Raw genomic sequence first — 14,266 nt, 5'->3', positions numbered from 1 at the left:
GATTTTGAAGAAGATTTGCCAAAAATTGTAGGAGGAGTAGGCTTTCAAAGGTTTTTGATAAAACCGGAAATAGCGGAAAATCAATATAACCGGAAATTGACGCCATAGGGTCTGTTAAATTCGTCTTGATCCAGGGAATCCAATGGTACCTCATTTTGAAAATCGGTCATACGGTTCAAAAGTTGCGTGTGTTACAAAAGTCCAACTTTGACCTGTTGGTGGCGCTAGAGTGGTGTAATGAGAGCCATGAAACTTGGTGTGAATGAAGAAGGGACTGTCCTTAATGAGTGTGCCAAATTTCACAAAAAGTTACCATATGGTTCTATGGGCTGCCATTGACTCCCATGGCAGGAGAATAATAATACCTACGATAACAATAGGTTACCTCCTACCGGAGGAAACCTAATGAGTTACAAACAACAACCCCAAAACAAGAGGACAACAATGAAAAAAAAAGATCAATACACAAATAAAGGTTTGACACAACAGGACTAAAACTGCAGAGGAGTGTGGAGAAGACAAAGTGCAGCAGTCTGTAAACAACAGGACAACAAAGAGAGAGTCACCTGACTCAGGGACCTGTAGAGGCATACAGGAGGCTGCCCTAGAGAGAGGCCGTGGAAAAATGTAATTAAAAGACTAACAGGCCTGTTGTGAGGGGGGTAGCCAGAACACCAGGCCCCTGGGAGGGGTGGAGGGGGACTTTTGAAATTAATCAAATGCTAATCCCATGTGAGCAGCTCTAAGAGTCAACGCCCTTATATGTATCGCAAGGTTTTTCAGAACAGTTTCGGTTCGAGATTTGATACAACAAACCGTAACATACCAGATGTTGATGTTTTTGTTGACATGAACACATCAGTGCTGTAAATGTGTTCTGTCCACCTTCCCCTGTAAGGAAAGTGACTGAAACCTGCAAGTATGTACATTCGTGGGTTAGGCATCACAGAGAAGAACCATTACTACAGTACATTACATTCAACAACACAGCAACAATATATGTAAAAGTGGCATTTTGTGTTGTTAACATCTTAGTCTGAATCTCATTGGCAGCTGGCACTGAATTATCAACTCGGGATACAAAGTCTTTTCTTTATTTCTATTATTAATATGTTGAAAGCACCTGCATATGATTTTCTGATATAGTTTGCAGGCTAATAAAATGTCAAAACCACAAAGAGATTTTGCAAAAGCATGTTTACAATTGCACCTCATAAATATATAAGTGCATTCACTATTTAGTCAATAAAGTAAAGCAAAAATAAATGCTTTGGTAGAAGTGGCATTTACAGTAGTCTGCTATTTCATATAATACAAGTCATGAAATAACATGGCATGGTTTAAGTGAAAGTTGTTAAACAAAAGAGCCCTGCACGGAGAGAGCAGTGTTGCAGGGCTGAGGGGTTGGATGGCACCAGGTGCAGTGGCGGGCTGGATGAGTCTCTCCAGACCTGTGCTGTAGTCTTGACTCAAGCTCCAGGTCTGCCCTGCTGTGCTTTGTTGTCAGGAGTTACGCGCACGTCACACTCACCATCCCGCTTCTCTGGGGACGCAGGAGGAGAAGAGGAAACACAGGGGCACACAGACAGGATTGTCGCAGTTTGGGATAATTCCGCGGGCAGATGCACACGCTTCGCCCAGTTGTTAGACTGATACAGACTTATTGTCGGTGCTAATCCTAAAAGACGAGCACAGACACCACACAAAGCTTCAAGAGATTTGCTAAACCACTTATGCTTTATTAAGTCCAAACTTTCTCTTCACATTAAGTGGCAGATGCAGGATGTTAGTTACCAACAGTGCTAATACAGTATCAATTAGGTACAGCATTTGTGCCTTTTATCAAGTGAACTTCAGAGATGAGCTTGTTCCATTACTTAGACATTTCAGGCACAATCCGATATATTACTTGACATGAAAAACACACTTTAGCATGTGTATGATCTGTAAATAAGGTGACATTTCATTTCCAGACAGATTTCCAAGGCATTACATTATGCACAAAGTAGGTTGCTCGAGGTATCAGTTTTTTATATACAACAATGTTTCATTTTTGTTTCCTTATTTCAGTTCCAAGTATGTGGAGTGTGGGTACACCTTGGCACAGGTACTCTCTGACACAGGGAGGGATGTGATTCATGCCAAATGAGGACCATATTCATTGGAGTAATGCGCTCTTTGAAGAGCAGCAGTAAATCAGTTTAATTAGTCAACATATAAGGTTTGTCACATTATCTGATTTATCAATTTGCAGTTTTAGCATTTAAATGTCAAGAATTTTCATTTGAGTTGCATGTTTTTAATACAAAGCTCCCTTCAAATACTCTAAAATGACACAGTGTGATAAGATATGGGCAGGAGAAGACATTTCCCATTGCCAGGTTATGGCTTTATACTAGTGCACGTGTGCAACATCCTTGAATCAGATATGACCCAATAATAAGCACACACCTTACTCTAAACCGTCAACATCAGAGGCAGCTCAATCCAAAGACAGCTGACTCCATGATAGGCTTTCCCAAAAGCATTGTGAAATGGTTGTGGCACAGGAAAGTTTGGTCCTAGCATATCAGTGCTTTTGGAAAACACAGCCCAGCCTCGTTGCGTTTCCTGAAAGCTACTATCATTAAATATTAAAATGGTTATTTTTTTTAACACTCTCTCTCTCCATGGTAACCACGATGGTTGCTGAAGCGATGCTTTTGGGAGACGTGGTCCACATCAGTCCCTGGTTAGGCACAGACAGGCTGGATTCACAGCTGACCAAGGCTAGACCTGTTCCAGCATCTGCTGTCGCCTGACCCTGGGCTCCCACCAAACCATCCTCCAGTGTCCTGCTGAAGGACACACTGATAGACAGCTAGGTGGAGCTGAGATTTCCCCAGGGGCCCTGTGACTGGGCGCTCTCTACCTCCTGTGATGAGGCCAAATGCCCTGACACCTGGCATGGTGGAGCTGCACATGGCTTAACAATGTGATAACACTGATCATTCAGCCACTGGCTCTGTCGACCATTTTGGCTCTGTAATCTGGAAACTGAAATGTGTTACTGAAATGCCTGACAGGATTATATAACTTTTTTTCCCCTTTCAACAAGACGATGATTACGCATGGAAATGAAAAGGATGGACACTCAGACTCACAACTGGGGAGGTGTGTCATAGCTCAAGTTAGAGAACATTTTGATTGCCAAACGGGAGATGTGTTTGGCTGCAATGCACAAAAGAACAACCAAATAATATTGTACAGGGAAGTGATCACACACACACAGCATATTCTTGAGTTTAGCTTAATTTCTTTCATTTATTGCAGATTGAACAATATGTCGATTATTAACATTGATAACTTTTAAAGAGTCTGGCAGCCCAAAAATGACTGCCTGGGATGAACCACAGGGAAAGAACACAGAGTCAAGAGCAAACTTCAACTCTTTAATAACTTTGCACAGATATTCAAACAGAGTCCGTGGTATAAGTAACAATATCAATTGCTTGATTCTATTATTCTTAACAAAATAAATTACTCTTTTACGATAATTTTGCTTTGAATTAAATAGGATACCTTGAAAACATAGCTTACATGGAATACAAACCCAAGCTGAACTGGATCTAGGGGAGCCCATGTCTACTTTTCAAAGCTAACTGTAAACATTGAGTGACTATTACTGAAAAGTTAATAGCTTATTTCTTGAGTGCAAACATATGTTTAAGTCTTAAATACTGAGCGGCTGGCATACAATGCCTTTATCTCACGTGGCCTCCTACTGTATAACACTGTTAAGGCATGAATAGACACAATTTCAAAAAAGATCAGTACCATGCAGTTTGTGAACTAACGGAGAACAAATAATCTGGTATCTGAAAGCCACTGAAGAACAATATTCAGATGTGAAAATCTTTCGAAAGAAAAATTAAATCCACCTGAAACTGAACTTTTTTAAACATTACAACACTGCTTAGGTGAACTGACTGAACAGCAGTACCTGAACCTTAGTAAGTCCGAAATAAACACATATAAGGCCATAGGATAAAAATTAAAAGTACCCAAGTCATAGAATAACTTTCCAGTCTTGTGACTTCTGTTGGAACTAACAATGCTGAGTTTGTTTTTCAATAAAAACCTTTCTGAATGCAGTCCCAGATACCATACCAAGTGGACTGAAAAAAACAACATTGGAGCCCTGTAATGGTATATACAAATACGCTCAATTGCACTAATAAGAACAAGTGTTAGGGCTTTACCATTTAAAAAAACTTCATTCAAGTTCAAGCAAACCAGACAATCATCCCTACGTAAGTTTACTAGTCATGTTCAACCACAAAACCCCTGTGGTCTTTTCAAATATTTGATACAAAATAAAGTGCTTGTAAACATCATAATTTTAAGCAGGTCGAAAAACCTAAAAGGACTTCCATCATTTGAACATTTCCTACAGTCTAACATACTGTCTACCATCTAAGCCAACATTCGTTACCTTTATCCAACAGTGATCAGGTGGTTTATATAAACAGCTTCATACAACAAAATTGTCCACAAAACACATTCATAGTGCTATTGAGGTTTTTTTTTAGCATTATGTAAGCGTTTGACATCTCTCAAAGTTTCTAAGAGTTAGAAATCCAAAGTTCAGAAAAAAGGCATTCTTTTTAAAACGTCTTTTGGTTTTAGTTTTTCCATCTCATTTAAACTTCTCTGATTCCAAACTTGGATCTGCGCCGCTTAGACCACTTTCCCATCCTCCCGTGCCTGCAATGCAGACAAAGACACAAAACAGGAAGTGAGAAAAACAAATGCTTTTTTTCTTTTTCTTCTTCAAACCACTTCCCTTACATAACAGGACAGTAATACATCACCCATCTTTCCCCTTTTTTTTCTCCTCTAACAGCTTTTGTCAAACCACTTTAGCTCTGCAGCTGAGCTCTTACTGAAAGGCTCGGCCAGGAGAGGATTTGCAATGCAAATGAACACGGCCAACTCGCTGTGCAGTCCTCTTCACTTCCAGCTGCTAAATGTAGGCTGCCGATAGAGCGCTCCACGGCACACAGGGCCCATCATATAACAGCTCCTCATCATTGATTATTCCTTTCTTTTGTCTATCAATCCATCCATGATTGCGTGTTTATCTTTACAGCAGATGCGCCTTCACCAAAGTAATTTACAGGTGAGCAATTCAAATTGAGTATTGGTGCAGAAGATTTCACTTGACATACATATCTTTACACCTGATGTGGATCTATTTAAAGATGCAGTTCACAATTTGGTTTTGTGAACAGTTGTTGAAATTTGAGCTCAATAGCTAATGAAATTAAACGGCTCCCTTCCGTGCCGCTGAAGCACTGTGTTGATTGACTTGGATTGTTTATGGCTAGGTACGAACACCAGAGTTATTTTCCATACACAGCTAGAAGACCGTGTGGAGCAATTCACTGAATCTGGCAAAAAGCGTATGGGATTAGAATCACTGACTAGACCTTTAAGTACACTGACCACCTGTCCATCTATCCATCCTTCCATCCATCCATCCATCTATCCATCCCTCAATCCATCCGTCCATCCACTCATACATACAACCATAGATACCTACTGTATACACCAGTATAAATCTCTTACCTTCTCTTTGCTGGTAACATGGTCTGGATGTGCGTCCCCGGTGTTTAGACTGAGCACAGACAGGCTGGAGTCAATCAGCTCCTCTGCGTGGGATGACATACATAAGCGGCCATAAGTAAACCTCCTTCAGTTCATCCCTAACAGTCTGCCTGCTGGATGTGCTGGAACGTCTCTGAAGGACCCTCCATAATATCTGTATTATAACTCATTGAACACTGTGCATGGTAATGTTGTAATGGTATAGGTAATGTATCCCTTCACTGTCAAGATACTCTAAACATCAAGAAAACGACACTAAGTTCTGCATTAACAAACCATAAGAAATACTGTCTAGGAATAAACCAAGCCAAACCAATGCTGAGAAGAAGCGGAAAGAAAGACTGTGAGCCCAGTGGGTGTGTTATTGCCAGTAAACTCCTATTCGGCAGGAGCTTTACCTAATTTAAAGAAACATTGTGGAGAACTGAAATTAATAGGTCACATATTTAATACTTTTACATCAGGCTCCTGACATCAGTTTTCTATGTTATCATGAGCAAAACGCAGGAATGTCACATAGTAGCAGTACGTGAATATCTTAGACACATGACACTGCTTTCTTACGACCACACTGCTTAAATGCTACAATGAAATGTAATGTGTCTGTGATGCAATCTCACCTGTGACTCTGCTTGTGGTCGTCTTGGTCTGCTCTGGGGCCTGCTGGTCTGGGGACTGCTGGTGGTGAGCCTGCTGGTCTGGGGCCTGCTGGTGGTGAGCCTGCTGCTCTGGAACCTTCTGGTCTGGGGCCTGCTGGTGGTGAGCCTGCTGGTGGTGAGCCTGCTGGTCTGGATCCTGCCGGTCTGGGGCCTGCTGGTCTGGGGCCTGCTGCTCTGGAGCCTGCTGCTCTGGGGCCTGCTGCTCTGGAACCTGCTGGTCTGGGGCCTGCTGCTCTGGAGCCTTCTGCTCTGGGGCCTGCTGCTCTGGGGCCTGCTGCTCTAGGGCCTTCTGCTCTGGGGCCTGCTGCTCTGGGGCCTGCTGCTCTAGGGCCTTCTGCTCTGGGGCCTGCTGCTCTGGGGCCTGCTTCTCTGGAGCCTGCTGCTCTAGGGCTAGATGTAGTGTTGTGGAGGCCTCTCCCTCTGTCTCTACGGTCAGTACGCTCTCAGCTGCCTTGGTCATTTCAGAGGCCATGGAGTGTGGAGGCTTCTGGGCTTCTCCATCTGGCTGTTTGTCCTCCTCCTTCTCTGTCTCCTTCTTCACATTGTCAGTCTCCTTCACTTGCTCCTTCTCGTTGTCTGCCTTCTCCTCCTGTGCTTCTTGTGCTGGTGCTGCAGGGCTGCAGTCCTCTGTGCTTGTGGGGCTGAGATGACGAGTGTCCTGGTCCTCCTGGTGCCTACTGTCAGTCTCCTCCTCCTGCTGCTCTGTCTGCTGCAGCTGCTGTGTCTGCTGCTGTGCCTGCTGTTGCTGTGGCTGTGATGGCTGCGGTTTGACTGTGGTGCTGTCTGGCTCTGCCTCAGACACGTCTGTCTTTGTCTGCAAAGAGGCCCCTTTCAACAAGCTTCCCTTGGTCTCTACAACAACGACGTTGAGGTTCCTCTGGACGTGGGCGCCCTGGACAAGTTTCTCGGAGAACCGGACCTTCTTCTCGGTTCCTTTGGGCGAGGCCGTCTCTGCGTTTCCTCGTTTGTCTGTGTCATCATCATCATCAGATGATGCATCCGTCTGCTTTGTTTTCAGGGAAACCGACCCAGTCTCAGCGCCACTGTCATCATCAGCAGCAGCATCAGTGGCGGCACTGGCTGCTGTCCCGTCTGAGTTCTGGGGTGCATCAGACTCAGTGGAGGGGTTATCGGGGTCACAGAGGGCGTCGAGCTCCTCTAGGAACTCCTCTAGACTTGTCTCTAAGGGCTGGAGGTCAGACAGGGGTGACAATACATCACGTCATGTACCACAACCAATGTCCTTTACATACAGTCATTTCTTGATATACTAGCAATGTATTAGAAACACAAATCTTAGAGGTATTATAATTGGAATGATCTATAATTACTCTCTGCACTTAATATATTTTAAAATATTTGAGAACATTGATAAATTACATATCTTCCAATGTCCTACTCAAGTATTATTGACTTAAAATTATATTTTATTATTATTATATAACCACTTGCCTGATTGTCTTCATCCGTGTCCTTTATGTCCCATCTGCAATTAAAAGAAAACATTATAAGCTTTAAGTAGTTGTTGTTATTTTTGTATTTTATTTGCTATTGGCACTGAAGTGATTGCAGAAATACAGAAATTGGTGTTGAATTTAACAGTGGATGCAAACTTCTGCACCATTGTACTTGTATTGATTGGCTTGTGACACAGAGGAACAACATCCTATACTTCACAAGTTTGACACATTGACTGACAGCTCTGAGGTAACAACTGAAGTAAGACAGCTGAGGTGTGTGTCTGTGGAGAACAGAAGAGTGAAAATCACACAAAAAGGAAGGTGACAGACTCATCTATCATACATTATTCGGCATCATTCATTTGATGTTAATGCAATACTGCATTTTCAAGCCAAAGGATCATCTCATTCACACAAAACAGATGGACCTGTTATTCCATTATTTTATGCTTGCAAGAACCTGAAAGGAGACCAAATTACTGACAGCTGGGGCCAACTACACATGTCATGTTTATTACCTCAAAGCACATTATGGCTATGCTGTTCCAATTGTTGCAGTCTAAAATGAAAGCAGATGCATAGGTCTTACACATTCAGATGAATTAAGGATGGCGAGGATTTTCTGCCATTCTAAAACCTGGGCATAACTGGCTAGCCGTTCTATGAGATGACTTCCGAGTAGTGACAGTTGTCAGACCAAAGTTTTGCAACATTTAAAGGTATAGCCCTTTATTTTAATCCACATTTGCTGTCAAATTCAGCAGCATTCTCCTTGTGTTCCTCTAGCTGTCTGTCCAGTGTGTGTGTTCAAAAAACACTGGTGCTCATGTGCAGTCCTGGCTCTGTATGTGGGACACAAAGTGTCTTGGACCGAGCAATACACCATTCTAACCAATCATCCCGCTCCAACATTGCTTTAGGAGCACTGAAGGGAGGGGCGTATTTGATTGTCTTTCACCAGCATCAACGACAACGACCACACCTATGAACCATATTATAGCATGACTGCAACGACTTTTAGGGGCAGGAGCGTCACCTCCGAGCTCTTCCAGTCAGACGGTCCTTTCCCTTGGCTTTGCTTCCCACCACCACCGATGGGGAATTCTTCCCCTTCCTGTCTCGGCCTCTGCCATGCTGACCTGAGCAGGACAAGGACAAGGACAAGATTGTGAGGCATCCCAGTGGCCAGGTATTGTGGGGACAAAAACATGCATTAGGGATGAGGTAGGGTTTAGTGAAAGATATATTGTCCCACCCTGTGATTCGCCGGCTGATTTTGGGTGGCCTCTTCTGGGAGCTCTGCCTCCTACAAAATCAAAAGTGGTTAAAATGAGTTACTTGGCTTCTGTTTTAAAAGGAGACAGACACCAGGATGGCCAAGGTGTTGGACTTAAAATCTAATGGACGACTGTCCTGTTACTAATATCAAGTCATGTTCTTTAAGATTTCGAAGTGGCAGGAATGTGAAATACGTTACAATTGTGGTTAAAAGTGTCAGTAAACCAGGTGTCAGTAAACCTGACCGACTGAGTTCCAAAGATTCCTGACTCCTTGTATGAGAGAGACAGGCATGTTAACAGCCTTTAAGTTCAGCATTACCAAATCATTATGGAAATAACACACTGAAATGAATGCAGAATAAACTTCCAGATTTAACAAAAATAGTTAAAGAGGGTGCATGCCTGACTGCCAGTTATGTTATACTTACCTCTGTTTGAGTGTGGCCGCTCTGTTTCCCCTGGGGTTTTATCTGAAAACCTGACGACAGCATTTGCACACAGAAATAAAAAACTTCAGTATACATTTTGGTTTCCAGAGAAAAGTATCAAGAGCCCGAGGACACAAATCTATTAAACATAAGTAAAAAATATGTCATACAAATGTGTGAAGAAAAAAGACAACTGTCTTAGAGTCTAAACAAAGAAAAAAGAGGACATCACATTGTTATATGGGGGCACTATCTGCACTGAATCCTGTGCAGAGAACAGCTTGAAGATTAAAGATTTTGGGACAGGGTTGAGTTATCTTGGTTTGCAAATGCCAGCCTGTCTTGTAACCCTAACCGAGACTAATGTTATTGCCATAAAAACATTTTGAAAACAAACTTGTGCCACGTTATTACAGTTGCATCAGTATAGATGATTATCTAAAGATAAAAGTAAAGGACTGGTATTTAGCCAACTCTGAAGCGTTACCTAATAACTTTAATGTCACAATTGTCCTTAAAGATAGGTAAATGTATGTAATAGGGCTTTATGTCCATAGTGCTGGGGTACAATTCTCAAGGCTGACAGATCCATGACATCAATATGGGCCATCAACAGAACTTCAGGCAAGCTATGATAAAGTTTATATTACTATTTTCTGTAACTGTCAACTTACATTACACCATACTTTATTAGAAGGGAATTACGATAACTGGCTCAATATGATTCATTCTTGCTCATGTAGATTCACTAGATGAATACGATACTAGTAATGTTATGGTTATTGGATTGACTTGCGAGAGACCACAACTACTTGAATCACTGAGCTTTTCTGCACATCCAGCTGGGAAATGGAATCTGCCAACCACACATACATTATTAATAGAGATGAGTAAGCAACTCAGTATAATCCTGTGAGATATCCTCGTCTCAGAATCTGTTCCCATACTTCTGACCGCAGCAGCACCACCACAGTGATCTCAACCTCCCGTACTGATTTTCCACTGGGATGAATGGGAACGAAGTGGTTGTGACCTTCACATCAGTAGCGTTCTAGATATGACTCTGCAGCAGCATCTGATACTTAATTGCAGTGTTTACGGTCTTATTTGCAGTATTCAGAGGCAGCATGGTGGCCCCCTTCTGTCTGAGAGGTGTTTGTAAACACATCCCAGTCACAGCAGCAATCCAGGTTCTCAAAGGCCGAGATCCTCTCCTCAATTAGGAGTCATTCCCTCCCCTGCCCTCTCTCTCTCTCTCTGGTTTGTCCTCAAACTCTGCCTAATAAGGCAAGGCATTCCAACACACACTAAAAATAGTCTCTCTCTCTCTACCCTCATGCTTTGCTTCTTTTCAAAGCCTTTTGAAATCACTCATGTGGGGGGGCAGATTGTGTTCATTTGTGCAGTGGTCCACTCAGGCCTGCTGTGGCTTGCTTGGACTCAGAGAGAAAATATTATCTCCAATGCCCCCCCACCCCCACAGATCAGTGACTGGCCATAACACACACACACATAACGCATGTTCATTACAGCACAACAACGCACATTCCATCTGTGCACGGCAAAACAGCTCTCCTCTCCCACACACTATTTAATCATAGACATTTGCATGGGAGCCCATGGGCTGGGGTCATCCGTGCCCTTTGACCCTCCTTGACAGAGGGCCTGGGTTTGATGGAGAATGGGTTCACTACAGGAAAGTCACTGCCTATTTATAACAGTTTCAGATACTAATTTTATTTGCCCTTGCACTACCATAGGTGGCAATGTGATCTAAATGCTCTGGAGGATGTTGCCATCTGTTTTTAATGGCAGAACTGAGACCTTAGGGAATACGAAAAACGAGCAGTCACAATTAACTCAAACGGCAGACTCAAATCAAATGCTTCCCTGCAAATGTGCCTTTAAAATGCCTTTAAATGCTGGGGTATGCTGAAAGTAACTGGCAAGGGGTCATTTGAATTTCATCAGGATTAATCAGTATGCCACAGAATGGAGCTAGTACAGTTTTACTCTCACTAGACATCTAATGGTGGTAATAATCAGGGACGTTTGTACAAAGGCAGGCATACCTGCTACACTGTTTAAGAAACAAAGAGTATTTCCATTTTTTAGGCAACTTGTCATGCTACTCTACTGCTTACCAACAGCCTCTACTGATAACAGGTGACAGATATTTACTCAAAAAAATGTCCACAGCTTCACTAATTTAGCACAAATTCAAAATGATGTAATTGAAATGTACCGCTGTTTACGCAGGTCTGTGTGTCGTTTCAATCAGTGTCCAATGTATTATTCCTGTCAAATGACTTGATTGACCAGATCTTGTGATTGAATTTTGTCTTGTGATGCCCAGAGTTTAAAATGTCAGTTGAATCATTTCATTGTGGCTCCTTGTGGAATGACGTACACACATTACCTTTCCACTGACAAACGAACAAATAAGGACAGTCTGACAGTAGCCTGAAAATGCAGCCTAGTAGTTTCAACATCCCCATGACGACAAATGAAGAGAAAAGTTGAATTCTACAGCCATGTTAAAATGTTAGTAAGTAAGCAGCTTCAATCAAGGCAGCTGAAAAAAAAAGTGTGAGATTTTTTAAACGAGTATGTTAGCATGGCATATGTGATGAATGTATGGATTGTATGTTAATATGGCTTATGGGATTAATTGGAATAAGGAAATGAAATGCAAGCAAGACACTATCTATATCTTCACCATCATTAAGGGTGCAACTAAATGCAGGCAGACAACAAGAGGAGTCCATTCATATTTAATAACTGAATATATGTTCTTACAAACTGATGCTTGCAAACGTGCAACAGACGATTCAAAAGAAAGCAGTTTTGTTAAGCTGGCATGCATCCACACCCACAAAAAGACCAAACAAATAAGAAACAAAACAAAACCAACAAAGTGTAAATATGAAACAAAAGAAAAAGGAAACCAAAACAAAAGCAGACAGCTTACACAAGCTGTGGCTTGTCCAGGTCCCAGGCTCTCCTCCACTGTCCCTTGGCGTTCTGGTGACGGGCCACACGGTCGCGGTCAATCTGCTCACGCTCGGCCTTCCAGCGCGTGTACTCCAGCTGCTCCTCGCGGGAGGTGGGGATGGTCAGGTCGGCCAGAGGTGGTGGATCCAGCCACACTGCATCCTGGGAAAGAGGAGGAGAACACAATGCCATGAATTATGTGAAAGCCAAGTTGACCAAAATACAAAATATATGGTTTCTTTTCTTTTTCTCCTTTTGGAACAATTGTACACTCTATAAGCATGTGAGCCTTCGCCACTGGGTGCCTTACCCACACAATAGGATGATGAGATAATATTAATAAGAGAACTAGTAAGTTACGATTTCAGTTATGAAATGTACAAAGTAGAGGATGTCAAGAACTCTCAAAAGTGGAGTTTACATACTGACACAAATGATTACACATGCAAAAATCAGTCAGTAAGTTTCTGGAAGCCGCCCAAGTAGTACTCTCTGTTGGACTAGTAAGTTACTTATTTGCTGTCATGCTTCGTCTTGTGTTGCACTTTCTGTCCTCCGTTGTGCTGCTTTCAAAAAGCACATTTCATCACAGCATCATTTCATTTAATTCATCAGGGCTAGAGAGAACTGACTGAATGATGGGGATTCATGGTGAAATGTGTTCTTCAGTGTGTCCAGGTTATATTCTAATCACCCATAGGGAGTACACTGCTGAAATTATGTGTACAAAAGGGTTATATTGGAAGGGTTGTTGATGTTTTGTGGCATGATTTCATGAAATAAAAATGTGTTTATTTAATAAAGCTTTCAGCCAAAAGGACATATCAGTTAACGGTCACAGGATCCAACTTGAAGTAGACACAAAAGTCCACAAAAGACTAAATTGGCCAAATTAGAGTACAGTGTGGCACAGTATAGGAGGGGAAGGGGCTATTGTTCAAAAACAGTGGGCAAAATAAGAGCAAACATCAGGAGCATGGTTTTAAATAGATGATTATAAAACAAGATTGCAATTATAACCTCACTGAAACCATGCCAATATCTCAGTTTTAAATTTGAGATGATAGTTAGGAAAGACGGGATTGGGGGAGATATTTTGTTCAAGAATTCAGTCAGATCAAGGAAAACATGCCTTCCTCAAAGGGTCAATAGCATACTAGTAAAACCTGTCTGCTTTTACAGCTGTAGACACCCTCACAGTTCACCACATACACATTACTCCATGGTTCACAATCTACGGGGGAACTACAGTGCACTTATAAAGGCAAGGAGAACACAAAAAAGGTCCCGAGGCAGGTTCTTGGAAACCATGACATTTGGGACAAATGTCCTTTAACTGTGCATACAAAGTACTTCTGGACAAACATACTATACACGCACACAACTTACATACCGGTATATACTACCGGTACATACTACTAATAAATCCATACAACATACGCTGCTTATATTACGTACTTAATACACAGATATTACATAATTTGCTTACTCTGCACAACCTGATTGTATTTCACACATACGAAGGTGGTGGCGAGGCGTTCTGAAGCATTGCCAGTTTCTATGGCCTCGATAGGAGGTCCTGCATTTAACCTTCTCGCTCTCTTCTCCCCATTGAGCTGAAAATTGCTTTCCCTTGTGGTGGTGGCGGCACTGGAAATAATAAGCCTGCGGACTGAGCTTCCCCTGCCATACGCGTCTATTCCTGAGTCTCCTCTGTGAAAGGTCAAGCTGTTTTTCATTGGCCTCGCTCCTGGGGAGATGGAGGGCTCTGAGCCAGAGGCCTGTCTGTGTCCTTC

The 14,266-nt window shown here is 42.4% G+C and overlaps 1 protein-coding gene across 4 annotated transcripts in view; it reads right to left on the bottom strand.

Annotated features, from left to right (window-relative positions):
- Positions 1-3,313: 3,313 nt before the first annotated feature.
- ccdc9b (coiled-coil domain containing 9B) overlaps positions 3,314-14,266 on the bottom strand; it is a 28,085-nt gene continuing 17,132 nt past the window's right edge. For all 4 annotated transcript variants that reach the window (XM_080850061.1, XM_080850062.1, XM_080850064.1 and 1 more), the window contains exons 7-14: positions 12,448-12,632; positions 9,477-9,526; positions 9,024-9,074; positions 8,805-8,907; positions 7,761-7,794; positions 6,270-7,497; positions 5,611-5,693; positions 3,314-4,746 (exon numbers count right to left, since the gene is read on the bottom strand). In XM_080850061.1, the coding sequence (XP_080706187.1) occupies positions 4,720-4,746; positions 5,611-5,693; positions 6,270-7,497; positions 7,761-7,794; positions 8,805-8,907; positions 9,024-9,074; positions 9,477-9,526; positions 12,448-12,632 (1,761 nt within the window). In that variant the 3' untranslated portion in view covers positions 3,314-4,719. The remainder of the gene's footprint in view (positions 4,747-5,610; positions 5,694-6,269; positions 7,498-7,760; positions 7,795-8,804; positions 8,908-9,023; positions 9,075-9,476; positions 9,527-12,447; positions 12,633-14,266) is intronic.

Source organism: Sprattus sprattus (assembly GCF_963457725.1).
Source record: "Sprattus sprattus genome assembly, chromosome: 13".
Taxonomy (NCBI): Eukaryota; Metazoa; Chordata; class Actinopteri; order Clupeiformes; family Clupeidae; genus Sprattus; species Sprattus sprattus.
The sequence above is the reverse complement of the archived record's forward strand: the minus strand, read 5'-3'. Positions and strand labels throughout refer to the sequence as shown.